The following is a 17,717-nucleotide window of genomic DNA, read 5'->3' on the forward strand; positions in this document are numbered from 1 at the left end:
CCCCGGCCCCGCCTCTTCCAGGCCCCGCCTCTTCCCGCCCCGCCCCCACCCGGCGGACGCAGTGCGCAGGCGCCGGGACCTGACCTGGAAGCGGCCCTCACCCAGCCCACGTGTTTCGCGCAGCATGGCGGACAAGAAGAGCTCACCGAGCGCCGAGCCCGGGGCTCCGGGAGAGGCGACAAATGCCGATCGCCATGGCCTGCTGGAGCACAGCCGCGAGTTCTTGGATTTCTTCTGGGACATCGCCAAGCCGCAGCAGGAAACGCGGCTCGAGGCTACGGAGAAGCTGCTGGAGTATCTGCGCACGAGGCCGCAGGTAGGGCGCCGCGCGAGGGCCCGGGGCCGGGCGCCGCGTGGGGGTCCTGGGCATGGGAGGGGGCCCGGGGCCGCGGAGACCCCGGCCGGGGAGCCACCGCGGGTCTCTGGACTGGGAACCCCACTCGTGATCGGGACTGGACACTAAGGAGGTGAGAGCGGTCTCCCAGTCACCGTTCGGATCAAGGGATGCTTTTGGTTCCGCAGGGGTCGGAGATGAAATATGCCCTGAAGCGCCTGATCACTGGGCTTGGCGTGGGGCGAGAGGCCGCGCGGCCCTGCTACAGCTTGGCTCTGGCACAGGTGAGGCGGTGCTGCTGGACTTCTGGGCCCGGGGTGGGGGGGGCGGGCAGTAACTAAGGAACAGTCCGGATTGGTGTCTAAGGTACAAGTCATCTTCACACGGAAAAAGTGTGGGAAAGTACCCGAGCAAAACCTATCGACTGAGAAATCCACGCGAGTGGAATGGAAATTTGAGGATTTGAGCAAGTTTTCTGATACAAGAGTTGACAGGCCTCTTCCCTGCAGTTACTGAAAATAGAAGCTTCTCCTCCCTAAGAAACTAATTATAGACCACTCCAAAGAACCTGTACAACACAAAGCATTTACTACTCAGTCCTTTTATTTATGTTTGTCTTTAAGGAGTTACACAAGGAGCATCTTCATTATTGTCACCCTCTTCATCATCCTACCTCATCTCTTCCAACCCCACAAGTTACATGGTTTCATTTTCACATGCATACATTAACTATTATGACTGCCTTTGCCCACCCTTCTCCATTTGTGTGCCCCTTCACTCCCTTGACACTTCCCCCATACAACTTACAGTTTAACCAAACCAATACGTAGAAGCTGAAATGTGTTTTCTCTAGTGAGAAGTCCTTCACAATCAGCCTAAAGGGAGCTCAGGCTCTGAGGGGAAGAGCAGGTTTTCCAGGAGTCCCAGGGAAGCAGTTTAGGGGACACAGGAAGTACCTTCTGAAGCCCTGGTGGGGATGGAGTAGAGAGACAAGATTTGGATCCATGCCATCCTTAGCACTGCAGAGGGGGTGGGGGATGAGCATTTTTATAGGCAGACTTGGGGCAGGAGCAGAGATCCAGGACTTCCTGAGATCTGAGAAGAAAAGTTGAACGCAAAAAAGAAAGCTGAGATCTGGTAGTGTGTAGCTGAGCCTTTCCCTTGAACCTCTCTTCTCCCTCCTTTTCATGGCAGTTGTTACAGTCTTTTGAGGACATCCCCTTGTGCAGCATCCTGAAACAGATACAAGAAAAGTATGAGTTGCAAAAGATGAACAAGGTGAGGGTGACCTTGGGGAGACCAGCCATGGGGGTGGGGGGTGGGAGCCTGAGCCCTTCTCACCTGTGCCTGGAATCCTTTTCTAGGCAACCATGAGACCTGTTCTCTTTGCAAACCTGTTTGGGGTGCTAGCCCTCTTTCAGTCTGGTCGGCTGGTGAAGGTAGGAGCTTTGGGGGGGTGTGGGCTGGCTTGGGAGGGGTAGGGGGTGGCAGAGTGGTATTCCTTGCTCTTCCCTTTGTCTTCTGGTGGTACTAGGACCCAGAGGCCCTGATGAAGTCAGTGAAGCTTCTCCAAGCCCTGGCCCAGCACTACAACCACTTACAGGGACAGCCCATGAAGGCCCTGGTGGACATCCTGTCTGAGGTATGGCTACTGTAGACTGCAGCTTATACTTCGTATTACAGCAGTATGTTAGGGCACCATTGTCCTATTGAAATAGAAAGCTTGAAATAACTACATTGAAAAGGCAAAAGGGAACAGATACATTGGTAACATAGTTTTCTTAATGTTGTTACATTTAAAATACCAGCTGCTTGCTGGTAGTCCACGCCTATAATCCTAACTACTCAAGAGGCTGAGATTTTTGAGGATTATGGTTCAGAGCCCACCTGGGCAGAAGAGCTTATTCCATTCTAATCTCCAATTAAATGGGGGGGGGTGGTTAGCCTGAAGTGAAGGTGTATGACTCCTGGTTAAGAGCTCTAGCCTTGAGAAAAAGCCAACAAAAGAGTATGAGGCACTGGAGTTTAAGCCCAGTGCCAGCACAAAAATATAAATTAATTCAATACTTTGATTTAAGCATACAACCTATAAATAATTGGAAAGAACTTCTACATTCTTTTTGTCATTACAACTCTGAGATCTAATATATTTTATGGTTATAGCACAGCTCATTCAGGTTAGATTCAAGTGCTCGATAGCCCTATGTGGCTATAGTGGCTTCCATGTTGAATAGCACACATCTAGGATAGTGCCTGGGATATAGCATGTGTATTCACATCTTAATATTTCAGTCAAGGCTGGTGGCCCCTCCTGGGTTTCCCTATTTCCCAACTGGGGAAACTGAGGTGTGTTTGTACCTAGAATTGCTTGCTGCTGAAGGAAAAGATGGGCTATCATGCCCTTGTCTGGGGCTTTCTGCACCCTCTTGGCTTCAAAGCCAGAATTCGCATTCCAGCTCTACATCCAGTTCTTGCATAATAACTGAACTGGACCTCAAAAAAACAAGACAGGTACCAGGCCAATTAGCATTAATATGTGCTTGTTGGGAATTTGAAGGGTCTGTGTGTGTGTGTGCACGCGAACGTGTGCGTACATGCCGATACTAGGGTTTGAATTTGGTCTGAGAACTATTTTTTCTGCTTAAAGCTTGGTACTCTACCACTTAAGCCACGGTCACTGCCAGCTTTTTTGTGACCACTTAGAGATAAGAGTCTTAGATGTTTTTCTGCCAGGTTTGAGCCTCAATCTTCAGATGTCAGTCTCCTGAGTAACTAGGATTATAGGTACAAGCCACCAGCACCGAGCTTGAGGGTCTTTTTCTAAGAAATGGTGCAGAGAAATTGAGAGTGCTTGGAGAGAGTCACTCTCCCTCAACCTGTCTTCCTGCCTTAGGTCCCAGAGGCCATGTTCCAGGAGATCCTGCCTAAGGTCCTCAAGGGCGACTTGAAAGTTGTCCTGAGTTCCCCAAAGCACCTGGAGCTGTACCTATTGGCCCAGCAGAAAGTGCCCTCAGACCTCGAGAAGCTCGTGGGATCCGTTGACCTCTTCTCAAAGGAGAATATCCCTAGGTACAAGGGCTAGGAGGAGGGAGGGGGGAGCTTTGCATTTGGATTATCCCTGTACCCTTGTCTGCTAAGCAGTGTCCACTGAGTCCCTCTGTCCTCCACAGTCTAGTGACTGTGCTGAAGATGGCGGCCACCTCTGTGAAGAAAGAGCACAAGTTACCTGATGTGGCTCTGGACCTGCTCCGCCTGGCGCTTAAGGAAGACAAGTTTCCACTATTCTGGAATGAGGTAGTAGAGCAAGGGCTGCTGAAGAAGCCATCCTGGCCAGCCAGGTATGTGTATTACCCCCTACCCACCCCTCCCTCCCATGTCCTGTGGCCCACCCTAGGGAGGGGAGGCCATGATCTCTATTTCCTACCTCTTTAGTTACCTGTGTTTCCGTCTGCTGGGAGCAGCCCTGCCCCTGCTATCCAAGGAGCAGCTGCACCTGGTGATGCGAGGAGACCTGATCCGCCATTTGGGGGAGCACATGGTCATTGCCAAGGTTGGTGCCAGACAGCAGGTTTTTTGCCAAGAAGGGTGCATGACTTGGGATGTGAGTGTCCCTTCCTTCTAGGTACAGTAAACTGCTCTCTGAAGGGAGTATGACAAGGACCTGCTGAGGTGAATAGGCTGGAGCCCTCTGTTTTGAGTACTAACATGCTAGTACCTGGAGAACACTGCCAGGTTTGCTGCTGTCAGCAGCTCATGTCATTCATGAGCCAGTGAAAGCACAGGGGCTCAGTGTCCAGGCTTGTCAGGAAAACTGACAAAAACATGTGGGAACTGAGTTTGAGTCCCAGGATGACAGCTATAAACTGGCCTGGCAGGATTTGAACCCAGGAAAGTCTGGATTCTTAACCACCACTTTGTGCTTCATCAAGCCAGGAAAGCAGCTTTGTCTCCATGCAGGGAAGCTGGGAGGGACCTGGGGCTGCAGGTCTGGAAACTTGGAGAGGTCAGACAGGGGACGCCTTAACATCAGGCAGGAGTTGGGGGTAACAGACTTATTGTCAGTTTGGTCTCAGCACGGCTGTGTATGGGGAGAAGCACTTCCAGGCCTGGCTTTAGCCTGAAGTGGAGGAGGCTGGTGGGCTGTTGTTACCTCTGGGGTGACTTCCGTTTATGTCCAATTCTTGCAGTCCCAAAACCTGTTCAGGTTTGCCCCGGTGATGAGTGCCTATGTGTCCACCTTCCTGGAGGGATGCCAGGACAACCCTGAGCGGCAATTGTCTGTGCTGGTGGCCTTCTCGTCCATCACTAACCAGGGTCTCCCTGTCATGCCTACCATCTGGCGTGTCACACGGTTCCTGAACCCCCAAGCCCTGCAGAGCTATGTGTCCTGGCTACAGGACATGTTTCTCCAGCCAGACCTGGACTCTCTGGTTGATTTTAGCACCACCAACCAGAAGAAAGTCCAGGACGCTTCATTCAACGTGTGAGTGGGCAGGTTCAGGGGTTGACTTTCTGGGCTAAGATCTAGGAGCTTCACATACTAGTGTTCAACACGAGAGATCTTGGGAGTTTCCTGTCAAAATGGGGGCAAGGAACACCATGTTTTTGCCATCTCTGAATGTCCTGTGACCTTGGCTTTTGCCCCCAGGCCTGAGCGAGCTGTGTTCCGACTGCGGAAGTGGATCATCCATCGCCTAGTCAGTATTGTGGATCAATTGCCCCTGGAAAAGGAGGTGGCTGTCGTCGAGCAGGTGGCCAGGTGTGAGAGGGGCTCAAGCCCTACCTTGTGGGTACCATGGCCAAGGAATTGGGCCCCTGGTCTAGTCCTAGTTTTGGGTCCCCTGGAGCCATAAACCTTCAGCCGAGTCACCAAGGAAATTTTTCAGGAGTAAGTGAAACGAAGGAATCCAGAGAGTGGAGATGCAGGAGCCTAAAAGGCCTAGACTTGCTCCATAAATCCAAGCAAGCTTTTGTACATCAGGGGTGATGGAGGAGCCATTTGTCCAAAACATCTTTTGTCTGTGCCAGACACAGCCCGCTCAGTACTTGCTGGCCCTGACCACAGCGCCTCATCTATCTGGTTCCTCAGCTGGCTCCAAGAGAGACGCTCTGGTTCTCACTTCCAACCCAAATCGAGCTGTGTACAGCTAGGGTTCCATGTCTCTGCCATCCCCTGTTGCCTATGGCCTGCCCCCTACACTTCTACCCCCTGGAGAACAGCCTAGTAAAGTGAATGCTTGGGTGTTCTCTCTAGGTTTTGCTTGTTCCACTCATTCTTTAAAACAAAGAAGCCCACAAGCCAGATCCCAGAAACCAAGCATCAGTTTTCCTACCCTTTGGACACCCGGGCCCGAGAGTTCATCGTTAATGCCTTCTTCAGGTGGGCTTTGGGCAGTTCAAGGATGTTGGGGGTGGGAAGGTGGCCGGGAGGACCCTTGCTCTTCCTGTTTTGAGCAAGGGCAAGAGGCAGTGGGTTCAGTGGATCTAAGACTTGGGAAAGAAAGACCCGTCCATATTCACTAGTGCCGTCTTATGGCTCCATCCCCTCCCCTAGCCTGCTGCAGACCCTCAGTGTGAAATTCCGGCCAGGGCCTGACCAGACCGAAGATGAGAAGCCCTGGACCTACCGCCTAGTGCGATTGGCAGATTTCCTGTTGAGCCATACTCGCAACGTGGCCATCCTGACGCCCTTCACAGCACAGCAGCGCCAGGCCTGGACCCAGTGAGAACATGGGGTTCCCGGGACGGGCAGGACCTCTAGGTCTGATGGCAGTTGTGGCATCTAAACATGCCATCTCCCCTCAGGATGCTGGACACCCTGAAGGAACTAGAAGCCCGTTCCTCAGAGGCCAAGGCCAATGCCTTCCAGCACCTGCTGCTCCTGGTGGGCATCCACCTTTTCAAGGTAAACTGTCTGGAAGCCAGGGTTTATGGATGGGGTTCTGGGGCCCAATGGGTTCCCTGCTGAGGCTTAAGGGCTGCCTGGGTGGTCAGGAAGGCTCTAAAGAGTTAAATTGGGTTTCCTAAGCCAACCCAGTCCTGCCTGGAATTATAACCGGAGGAAAAACACTCATTACACTTAAGGATACCCCAGTATATGAAGGTGTTGCATTGGGCGGGCGGCAAGGGTGGTTGGTAATCTAGAATTGGGAAGTACTGATCCAGAATTGTTCACCATAAGACTGGGGCTGCTGGTATCTCATCTGGGTGCTAATGGGGAAGTTAGTCTCCATGTTCCCAGCGGTCCTGTGACTATGACTATCTGAGGTGTGGTAAGGTTATGAAGGCTCTTGGAATGCTCTAGGGTCTTCCATTCTGGATGGTGAGGGTGACTGGTCAGGATAGGAAGATAGGTGACTGCTAAAGGCCTCGTGTCAGCTCCTCCCATTTGTCCTGTCTACAGTCCCCTGTAGAGAGCTGTGAACTCCTTGGTGACATTCAGACCTGCATCAAGAAAAGCATGGAGCAGAGGACCCGTCGCTCCCGAGCCAAGACCACCAGTGGGTCATTGCCCCTGCAGCAGAGTGGGCTGGGCAGGATTTGGGGCACTAGGGGATACAGAACTGGGCTGGCTGAGCTGCCAGTTCATCAGTACCTTGCTTCTATGAGTTCAGCCCTCTCTCTACTTGCAGACACCCAGGAGCCTCCATGGGTGGAAGTGATGGTAGAGATCCTGCTATCCCTGCTGGCCCAGCCCAGCCATCTGATGCGCCAGGTGGCCCGGAATGTGTTCAGCCACATCTGTTCCCACCTGACCTCACGTGCCCTGCGACTCATTTTGGATGTGAGTCAGGGCCGCTGGAGAAATGGGCCCTTGGGTGGGGGACCCTCAAGCTATGACCAGGCCGCCTGCTCCCAGTTTTCTGTCAAGAAGATAGATGTACTCCATTCTCCTCCCTTAGATGGAGGCCATTAGCCAGGGTAGAGGTGGCAGGCAGGAGCCCAGTGAGCTGAGGAGGGTTGTGGGGGCTTGGAATTCTCCACAGGTGCTGAACCCTGAAGCAAATGAGGATGAGGAGGACAACGTGGTGGTCACTGATGATTCTGAGGAAAAGCTGAAGGAGGCAGAGGTACTGGCCAGTGGAGGGGGCAGGGGGGTCATTGGTGGACAAGCACAAGGTGACAGTGGAGAGCTGTGGCACTTACTCCCCCCCACCCAGGATGAGGGCTCGGATAGTGAAGATGAAAATTCAGAGAGCGACGGGGATAACGGCCAAGATGAGGAGAGTGATGAGGAAGAACGAGATGAGGATGTGGACCCAGGCTTCCGCCAGCAGCTGATGGAGGTGCTGCAGGCTGGAAAGGCGCTGGTAAGCCGGAGCCAGTGGAGGGGTCTGTGTCTGTCTGTCTGTCCTTGTCTGTGTACCCTCCTGTGGCCAGGCTGATAAACTCTGTCCCTCAGGGCGGAGAGGACAGTGATGAGGAAGAACTGGGAGATGAAGCCATGATGGCCCTGGACCAGAACCTTGCCAGTCTCTTTGCTGAACAAAAGATGCGCATGCAGGCCCGGCGAGATGAGAAGAACAAGCTGCAAAAGGAAAAAGCGCTCCGGCGGGACTTCCAGATCCGGGTGAGCTTGTGAGCAGTGGCGCCTTTGCACCCCCTGCACATGCTCCCACACAGGCTGACTCTCCCATCCTCCTGGCCACAGGTACTGGACCTGATAGAAGTGCTGGTCACCAAGCAGCCTGAGAGCCCCCTGGTCTTGGAATTGCTGGAACCCCTGCTAAGCAGCATCCGGCGATGCATGCGCAGTCGCAGCTCCACCAAGCAGGAGCAGGACCTCTTACACAAGATGGCCCGCATCTTCATGTGAGAACTGGGGCAGGGAAGAGCCTGATGCACCCCAGGCCGTTTACTCTCACATGATGCTCTGCTCTGTGGAATGCACCACAGTTCTCTCATAGTCCTCAGTTCCATCCTTCCCTGCTCTCAGTGTCAGGATAATTGAGAAACCGGACCAGGGACAGTCCTGTTGGAGCTGTGGGGAAGGACGGGTGGGGGATCCACGCAGTCCTGAGAGGGAGCAGCTGTATTGTAAGATATTACAGAGTGAGTGGGAGATTAGAAAGGAGTTGGATATGGGCAGCTGCAGCCAGAGCATCAGGTGAGCAGTGAGGGGAGAGTTGGGTTAGGAGGGGCTTGGTGAAGTTTTGGAAGCGATCGTGCTAGAGGCAGGATCTTGGCAGCACCCAGATGAACACCTGCCTTCCAGAACATAAGAGGTGGGAAGGCCTAGGAGCCTGCTTCCCCTAATCCAGAGCGGAGAGAGGGTGGGGCATCTGCTCCATAAGTTTCTTCCAGGTCCAGATCACATCTGCTTGGTTAGTTCTGCCACTCTGTTTCCCTATGGTTTTGAACATAGAGCCTGGTTTCATTTCATAGAGATTTCAGAAGCCATTGTCCCACAAGTAACAGGTGTAGACAGGACATTCAGGCCAGTTCAGGGGGTCTGTTTCCTCTGAAATGAGCCTTGGGTCATTTGATGTGGGTTTGGGGGCTTGAACTCATGGCCTGGCCCAGAGTTTTTCACTCAAGGCTAGTGCTTTATCACTGAGCCATAGCTCCACTTCTAGCTTGCTGGTGGTTCATTGAAGATGAGAGACTCACATGGTTTTTCTGCCCGAGTTTGCTTCAAACCATAATGCTCAGATCTCAGGTTTTCCTGAGTAGCTGGGATCATAGCTGTGAGCCATGGTGGGAGAATGTGCTGACCAGCTCTGCCTCTCGCGCCCTATAGGCACCACCTGTGCCGCGCCCGGCACTACTGCCATGAGGTGGACAACTGCACAGAGGCCCTGCATGCCCAGGTAGAGCGGCTTGTGCAGCAGGCTGGCCACCAGGCCGACTCTTCTGTTGCCCTCTACTACTTCAATGCGTCACTCTACCTGCTGAGGGTCTTGAAGGGCAACACTAGGCAGAGGCACTTCCCAGAGGAACAGAAACGGCCCAGCTCTCAGCCCAAGGAACCACAGGTGAGTAGGATATGGCCTGGAGGACTATGGAAAAGCAACTTAGGCCCTGCTCACTGCCTCACCCAAGCTCTCTCACCTGGCCCAGGCCACCAACTGCTTGGACTTGAACTTCGTGACATCTGTGTACTCAGCAGCACTGAGCACCTTCCTGACCAAGCGCAACAGCCCCTTCACCGTTCCCATGTTCCTCACTCTCTTCTCTCGGCATCCGGTGAGTGCCAGGCCAGCCTGCCTCCCTGGGGGGCCCTGCCTGCCCCGGCCCTCCCCTCATGATTTCTGCCGTTCCCCTCTAGATGATCTGTAAGAACCTGCTTCCTCTCCTGGTCCAGCAGGTGGGCAGCTCGGCACGCCCCCGCCATCAGGTAAGAGCCCTCGTCTGCTAGGGTGGTCTGTGTGGGCACAGAGAAGCTAAGAGGGGCAGGGCCAGCTGGGCTCCACAGCCACCAGCTTTTATCTGGCCTGAGCTGTCTACCCAATTTAGTTAGCGATTCTTGAGAGCTCATCTCTGACTATGTCTGCTCAGGTGCCAGGACCAGGCAGGTTGGAGGGAGGCATTTGGGATCCCTGCTTGTCTCCCAATTATACAAACACAGCAGAGAGCTCCTCACGTGCCCCCTAGAGCTCTGGGTGTCAGGCAGCTTCTTGAGTGCTGGTGGGTGCCTGAGCCTTTTGGTGATCTCTTTTCTCATTGCAGTCCCAGGCCTGCCTGCTACTACAGAAGTCCCTGTCCGCACGGGAGCTGAGAATATGCTTTGAGGACCCTGAGTGGGAGCAGCTGATTGGCAAGGTCCTGGCAAAGGTCATTGAGGTAAAGATTATGGAACTCCCTCCTGCCAAGTACACATGATGCTCTGGGAACCAGGAGCCAGAGTGCTTGGAACCTGAGCCTCTAGCATGGGCCCTCTGGGCTTTAGTCTCTTCTGTGGAGAACAGAAAGGCCTTGGGCAGCTCTCCAGAGTGCTTCAGCCTGGCCTCTTCTTCCTAGGCCCTTCGCACGCTGGGGGAGGCGCAGAGTAAGTCGGAGCACCAGAAGGAACTGTCCTCCCTGGAGCTGCTCAACACCCTCTTAAGGACAATCAATCACGAGGTGAGACAGCAGCCATGCCACCACTGCCTTGGGTGGCTGGGGTGTCACGTTGGGTTTTACTCAGAGACTTCTGGGGGAGAATTGGGGCTTCCATGGCTAGAGGGAGATCAGCTGGGAGCTATGCAGGGGAGGTTGTGTGTGCCAGGTGAGGAATCCAGACTGTTTACAGTTCAGTGATGGAGCCACCATGTACATGGTAAGTGACTTAGGAGGGTTACATTTGCCCTGCCACTGGTGTGAGGTTTCCTGCCTGGGCTGGTTTTGAACCACAATCAGATCTCAGCCTTTTGGGCAGCCAGGATAATAGGCATGAGCCACTAACACCCAATTACTGGCAAGTTTTAGAACGAATCCAGTGAGTACTTGACAGGGAGGGAAAAATTAAGGGGGTGAGTTTGGTAACCCCAAAGGAACTGAGTTGTGCCCTCAACGGATGGATCTGTAGAGCCACTGAAGGAGGGAAGGGGAGGAAGCAGACCAGGTCTCCACTATGGGAAGGAAACAAACACTAGGAGGCTTTTGTTTCTTCTCCAGAAAAGAGAGACTGGGATTTAGAGGCAGGAGTGTCTGAGGGCCACGGGAGACGCAGCATCTGGGCAAGGGTGGGAAGACTGGGGTCCCAGAGGGTGCAGTCTGCCGTCATCCCTGAGCTCCTGCCTTGTCCTCCTCTACAGAAGCTGACTGTGGACCTGACAGCTCTCCTGGGCACACTGCAGGGGAAACAGCAGACCCTGAAGCAGAGCTTGAAACAGGGGAACCATTCTGCCGGTTCCAACCGCCTCTACGACCTCTATTGGCAGGCCATGAAGATTCTAGGCGTTCAGTATGTTCTAGGAGATGCCTGCACACAGGGAGGGGCTGTGGAGACCCCGCATACGTACCACACACACTCCAGTGTGCATGCACAGGGGTGGGGGCCTGGAATCTTGCAGGACCTCTGGTGGAAGTGACTCCTGCCCTTTCTCACTGGCCACTTTGACCTTTGACTTCCAGGCGCCCCAAATCGGAGAAGGAAGCCAAGCCCAATGAAACCGAGAGCCCCGTAAGTATGAAGCGCAAGAAGAAGGGATTCTTGCCTGAGACCAAGAAACGTAAGAAACGCAAGGCAGAGGACACTTCAGCCGAGGAAGTGGTGACCCCACCTCCAGCCACAGCTGGGGACCAGCCTCCCAGCACTGGCAAGAAGAGGAGGAGGAAGAAGATGAAGGCCAAGGATTTGGTCTCATCCCCAGGGACACCTGCCACCAAGAGTCCAGCCCTTGACACCCCCACCCTGAGCCCCAGCACCCCTGTCAACACCCCTGCCAAGACCCCAAAGCTGCAGAAGCAAAAAGAGAAGGTGTCACAGGAGAATGAAGCCTCTCCCATATCCCCCACAGAGCCCGCAAGCAAAAAGCAGTATCAGAAGGCTCTGCCCAAAAAGGGGGTCTTGAGCCCAACCCCACAGTCCTCTGTGCCACGGAAAAAGGCACGCCTGTCTTTGGTTGGCAGGAGCCCCAGCCTGTTTCAGAGTGGGATGAAAAAAAGGAAAGTGCTGCAGAAGAAGGGGACACCCTGAGTGCAGCCTGCCCTCCCCACGCCTCCAGTGGTCCTACAGACTCCTCTATTTTTTTTCCACTATGATTTTTAATAAACCGCAGCATAAGGCACCAGCTTCTGGCTCTGAGCAGTGGGTCTATTGCCCAGCCTGCCCTGGCGTTCCAGGCTGGTAGGAATCCAGCCTCTGGCATTGGGCAGGTGAGCACAGATTGCCATGCTGGCCCTATATAACTATCCTGCTCATCACCAGGCTGTTAGACTGATTTAAATAGGTTTATTTCTTCATTTACAAGGAATATATTTGGCTTCTCTCTTAAGACTCTGAGATTCACAATCAGCAGCTCTAAAAAATAAAGGAGCGGTTTGGCTTCCGGAAGGAAGAGGAGGCAACACTTGGACCTGGTTCTTGTACAACAAGAAAACATTGCTGGGGCCCCAGTGGAGGCTGGGGTGAGGTGGGGGCCCAGCTGGTCTTTGAGGGATTCCACCCCACTCCCGTATCTGGCCCCCAGGGTGCCCCAGACCTTGGTGGGGTAGGTAGTCCACTAGCTAACACACTGAAGCCACAGCCAGCCAGTAACTAATGGGCAGGCAAAGGAAGCATAAGGGTCTCCTGTGGGCCACAGCACCCCGGGGCTGGAGCCACCTTGCAGCAAATGCTTAGGGACTATGGAGAAGGGATAAGTGCTCCCAGGGGGCAGGTGGAAGCTGCCCTGAAGTAGGGATTGGGGAGAGGTTGCAGAAGTGAAGACCTGACCCCATGGGTCAGCTGGAGGAGTCAGCAAGGCTGGACCTCCTTTAGACTCCTGTCTCACTCAGGCCCAGGAACAAGTAAGTCCCTGGCCCTTCCCAAAATGCAGGCCAGCCTGGAAGAGGGCGTGGCTTGTCTCCTGGGTTCACTAGGAACGTCAGTAAAGGTGTAGGGACCAGAAGGAACCTGTAGGAGTTGGTGGGTAACTCCCACACCTCGCACCTGAACTGTGGGTGATGCTGGTCCCCACACAGGACCTGGCAGTGGCCCACAGCCCCAGGTTGCAGCGACACGTGTCCTCCAGGGGCCAGCCAAGCCAGGACACACCCCATGTCAGATACTTCCACAGGAATTGAGTCCTGCTCCATTTGCCAGGCTGAGTGATGTCCTCAAGGTCAGCAGTCCCTATGGGCCAGGCCCTTTGGATGCCTCAGCACCTGACCTGTGGCCCTGAGACCTAGACCATCTCTTCTCTGTGTCCCAGGATCTGCCAGGTCCTCAAAGCCACAGGCAGTGCCCTGTACAGCGTGCAGTATAGGGAGGTCCGGACCCCGGACCCCACAGCCTAGGGAGGTCAGCGGGTTAGCCAGGATTACCGAAGCTGATGGCAGGCCAGGTTCTCCCCACATACCCATATGGAACTGTCTTCTCCCTTGGCCCCAGGGACTCTGCAGCCCCAAGTTAGGACTGAGAATCTGTCCAACTGTATGACTCCAGCACACACAGCTTTCCATGTTAACTGGAGGCGTAGCTTCTTGGAGCCACGGCCTCTTAGCAGTTCTGGGCCAGGGTGGGGGGGTGCCCAGCTGTGTGTCACACAGAAAGCTTTGGGACAGCCCTGTAGGTCCAAAGTGCCCAAGGCCACTTTCCAGTCTAGGTACAAACACGGGTGAGGCTTCATCACTGTCCCAGCGGCACCTAGAAGAGGAAAGTCAAGTCAGAGGAGCTTTGGGGGCCATTCCAAGGTCCCTCCTGCTCTTCCTTGCTCCAGACCTGGCTCTGGGGGCAGTGACCTTGATCTTGCACTACAAGGAGTCTGTTTCCCAGAGGCCACAGTAGGAATGAGCCCTGACACCTCTAAGAGGGGTGGAGAGGACAGCTCAAGGAGTTCCTGGCAAGTACTATCCCTGACATGACCCCAAACCTTCCAAGGAAGGGGGAGAGCCAGTTTATTGGGAAGCAGCAGGCTTTCCCAGCATAGCTAGGTCAGTAAGTTCTGCAATGTTTTAGGAGGAAGAAACCAAGCCCAGAGTTGGCAGAACTCCGGAGGGGTGATCCCTGGCTCCTGGCGTCCTGGCCCTCCCACCATTTGGGCCTCCCCAGCCTGAACTCACCACCTCAGACTTTCACTGATGCAGGAGGCATCACCAGCTGGTTCACCCTGGGGGAGAGACGGGCAGGGGTCAGGGCGGTGCATCAGCGGAGGCCGGGCCCAGGCACGGCTCTGGCACATTGCATCGCGGGGGCTGACTGACCGGAGATGCTGGGCAGGGACCTCGTCAGCCCCAGGGGGAGGTGGGAGAGCCCAGGGGTGGGGAGGGAGAGAGAGAAAGAAGAGTAAAGAAGAGAAGTCAGAGAATGAGAAGAAAAGGAAGGGGTGGTCCCAATCCTGAAAACCCTTAACTCTAGAGGAAAACATTCATCTAAAACCCTACGAATGGGCCTGGCATCTGCCAGCCCGAGCCACCACGGGCTGGGCATGTGACACATGCTGCGACCTGGGGAAGGCCTAGGCACCGGCATAGGTGATATATGTCTGCTCACATGCGTGCATGGGCATAGAGTTGGCTAGTGTCCCCCACCCTCACCGCAGGGCTTGACAGGGTGTCAAGGTGGTAGGCCCACCCTGCCCCACTCACTGCTGCTCAGCCTTGGCACGGTCACTGAGGAAGAAGAGGGCGGTGGCGAGGAAGAACATGCCGCCCAGGACCACCACGAAGGGGCAGAGCATGAGGGCATAGCCTAGGCTCAGGAACTCCCAGAGTGGAGAGTCCTTGGTGCTCTGGCGGATCAGGTCTGAGATCTGTGGAGATGAGGTTGGTAGGCATCAGGGCAATGTCATCTCCTAAGCCCCCAGCGCTCCCACCAGGCCAGTCCCACTGCAGCCACTCACAAAGCCGATGAGGTAGGGGCTTCCAGCATCCCCCAGCAAGTGGGAGGTGAAGCTCTGTAAGGCCACCGCGGTGGCCCGTCGTGTGGGGATGACCACGTACTGTAGGAGGAGACAGGTCAGTGCAAGGTCCCAGGCCCACCCAGAGCCTCACAGTACCCACACTCCTCTCCACCACATCCAGTCCCAGGGAAGACAACCTGGTGTCCACTGGTTCCATCTGTACAGGCCTTCAACCCAGAGCTGTTCTGTCAGCGCTGTTCTCTCCCTGAGACCTCTCCCACTGACTTCTGGTGGGGAGCCAAGGCCTGGGATCCAGGGGACACTGAGGCCCAGAGAAGCATTATTTCTTTTCCATCTTTTCCACTCTTCCTAACTTCCCTCTTTTTTTTTTCTTCAGAGTCATGCTGCATAGCCTAGGCTGGCCTTGAACTTGAGATCCTCCTGGGAAGACTTTATTTTTGAGGGGTCATCCATGAGATCAGTAGCTCTGGAGCTGCCTCTCAGGTCTATCAGCCCTTGCCCTTCCTTCTCACAAATTAAATACCTGTCTTGGGCTCCCCTCCATGAGGACCAGGCAAGGCCAAGGCTGGCCTAGAGGACAGGGTTTTGAAACAAAGCCCTAAAGGAGCCTCTACCTGAACCTGTGAGCACTCTAGCCCCACATGCCAAGAACTGCTGGACCCCAGAGCCCCATCAGACTAGGCTGGCCGTGACCTTCCTTCCCCAATTCTTAGTCAGACAAGAAGAGTTAGTCACAGCCCCAAGGTGCACCTGGCTCCAGCAACCTCATAGATGCCAGCCATGGTAGACAAATGGCAACAGCAGCCAGAGCCCACAAGACCCCACACAGGGAGCAGGGATGGAGTGATCTGGATCAGATGAGATTATGTGGCCCCGTTTCCAGCAATAACTAGTCACTTAGCTTTTACACTTCATAAACTGGGACACGATTTCCCTGGACTATACGCTTTCAGCAGCCATCAGGGGCTGGCCAGCATCCAGGGCCCTTGACTCAGAGTGCTCCCCTTGATTCAGAGAAGGGTTGACCTCACCAAGCCCCAGAGTCACCCTCTCCCTCCACCCCCCCCCCACAACTCCATCCAATCTACCATCCCAGATCAGGAGAAAACAGATATAGGAAAGGCCAGGCAAGGTAAGGCAGCCTCCTGAAGCAGAGAGGCAACTAGGGCTTTCACAGATTCTGACCACCTGGGCTATTTCTATATGTTCTATATCCAACACCTCCCTCTACCCAGCACCCTGAGCATCCTTCCTCCCCAATCCCTGCACCTCCTGACATGCTCCAATGCCAGATTCTCCTAAAGCTGAGGGTCCTGAAGAATCAGAACAGGAGCCACACCCAGCCCTACCATTCCTACCCCTACATGCCCTCCCAAACCCCACAGCCTTGTAAGTCACTAGGCCCACAGTCCCCCCTGGTTTCTTCTAGGCTGCTATCATCCCTGCTCAGGGACACAGCCCCTGCTGACTGCTCAGACGGCCCTTTGTCTCTGGCTAGCCTAGTCTACAGCCCATTGTTGGTCCTGTGAAGACGGCCTCTGTGTGCCCAGCCCGGTGGCAGGCATTCAGTAGGCATTCCTAGGACCCAGGCTGAGCACAGAACGCATGGCCACTCAGCCCCCAGGGGAGGAGTGCTGGCAAGCAGGGCCACCTCAGTGCCAGCCTGGCACCACCAGCCTCCCAGACACAAACCTGAGCCTCAGGGAAACCCCACCCCTACAACTCACCCATTTGCCCGCTCAGTTCAGCTTCCATACCCGCTCTGATTGAAGGCCTTGAATCTCTGACCCCCTCTCCCTACCTCTGGGTTCACCTCCCTGGCCACCCTCCCCCCAAAGCCCTCCCTTTACCCCTCCCCAGCTGGCCTATGAGGACAATAGGCTTGGGTCTACAGGAGTCTACTGCAGCCTGGCTTACCATGAGGATGTCTGCCGTGATGGCCCAATTGGAAAACAGCAGGGTCTCCCCAATGAAGATACAGATCTACCAGGAGAAAAGAAGAGAGACCATCAGGCAGGGAGCCCCCAAAACCTCCTCCACCTCTCCAGAAGGCCCATCTTCTCATCTCAGGCACATGAGGAACCAGTGCATTATTCAGAGACTTCAAGCCGTGCTTATAGCCCTGAAGGGTGACCCAAGCCCCTCCTTGGAGTGGTAGGGCTGGCTGTGACTCCTGTGCTGACCCTTCACAGGCCCTGATTGGGGCAGGGGCAGCAGCTAGAGGTCCAGCAAGTCAGACTGTATTTCCAGCCCAGCTCCCCTCAAGCCCCCTACTGCCCGCCCCCCACACTACTCACATAGGCGCCCACAATGCTGCTCTTGGCAGCCACAAAGATGAGGCAGATGAAGATGGAGGAGCCCAGCATGCCCACAGCACACACCAGCGGGTCGGCCCTCTGGGTCCTCAGGCGGCACCAGCGTGTGGCCCCTGCACCCGTGACCACACCCAGGAAGCCAGTAAAGCAGGTGATGGCCCCAAAGATGAGGCTGTGGGGTCAGAGAACAGCAGGGCATGAGTAGGGGAGGGCCACGGCGAAGTCAGAGGTACTCCCATGCCGTGTCCTATGCTACCCCGGGGCCCAGCTCTCCAGGCTGCACCTGTCCTTGGCCCCACAGGGTGGGCTGTTGCACATCTCTGCTGTCTTCTGCACAACTTGGGCACGGTGCAGGTAGAGTGGGATCCACATGCCCAGGGCTCCTGTGGCGAAGGACACGGCTGATGTGGCCAGGGAGGAGAAGACATAGCTGCGACTGAGAAGAAGCCAGGGCAGGACACTGAGCTAGTGCAGGACCTCTTTTTAAACTTTTTTTTGCTGTTGGTGCCAGTACTGGGGCTTGAACTCTGGACCTGGGACTCTTAGCTTTATCACTCAACACTGGCCCTCTACCATTTAGCC

General features: G+C 54.9%; 2 protein-coding genes across 2 annotated transcripts in view; one reads left to right on the top strand and one right to left on the bottom strand.

Moving 5' to 3' along the window:
- Nucleotides 1-96: 96 nt before the first annotated feature.
- On the top strand, nt 97-12,048 carry Mybbp1a (MYB binding protein (P160) 1a). The gene is made up of 26 exons (XM_013013350.1): nt 97-316; nt 523-618; nt 1,529-1,612; nt 1,699-1,773; nt 1,869-1,976; nt 3,228-3,403; nt 3,505-3,672; nt 3,767-3,884; nt 4,522-4,817; nt 4,983-5,093; nt 5,589-5,714; nt 5,889-6,056; nt 6,140-6,239; nt 6,738-6,834; nt 6,967-7,118; nt 7,321-7,404; nt 7,495-7,644; nt 7,737-7,904; nt 7,986-8,146; nt 9,075-9,309; nt 9,395-9,520; nt 9,603-9,671; nt 10,004-10,117; nt 10,295-10,396; nt 11,071-11,219; nt 11,390-12,048. Exons 1-26 carry the CDS (start codon nt 125-127, stop codon nt 11,952-11,954), a joined length of 3,990 nt encoding a protein of 1,329 aa, XP_012868804.1. The 5' UTR covers nt 97-124; the 3' UTR covers nt 11,955-12,048.
- Nucleotides 12,049-13,526: 1,478 nt separating this feature from the next.
- The window catches only part of Spns2 (spinster homolog 2 (Drosophila)), a 40,277-nt gene continuing 36,086 nt past the window's right edge, over nt 13,527-17,717 (bottom strand). Inside the window, exons 7-13 of the mRNA XM_013013351.1 lie at nt 17,419-17,571; nt 17,118-17,307; nt 16,738-16,803; nt 14,800-14,898; nt 14,546-14,709; nt 14,021-14,067; nt 13,527-13,604 (exon numbers count right to left, since the gene is read on the bottom strand). Coding sequence (XP_012868805.1) covers nt 14,025-14,067; nt 14,546-14,709; nt 14,800-14,898; nt 16,738-16,803; nt 17,118-17,307; nt 17,419-17,571 — 715 coding nt within the window. The 3' untranslated portion in view covers nt 13,527-13,604; nt 14,021-14,024. The remainder of the gene's footprint in view (nt 13,605-14,020; nt 14,068-14,545; nt 14,710-14,799; nt 14,899-16,737; nt 16,804-17,117; nt 17,308-17,418; nt 17,572-17,717) is intronic.

Source organism: Dipodomys ordii, unplaced genomic scaffold (genome assembly GCF_000151885.1).
Source record: "Dipodomys ordii isolate 6190 unplaced genomic scaffold, Dord_2.0 Scaffold19, whole genome shotgun sequence".
NCBI classification, from domain to species: domain Eukaryota; kingdom Metazoa; phylum Chordata; class Mammalia; order Rodentia; family Heteromyidae; genus Dipodomys; species Dipodomys ordii.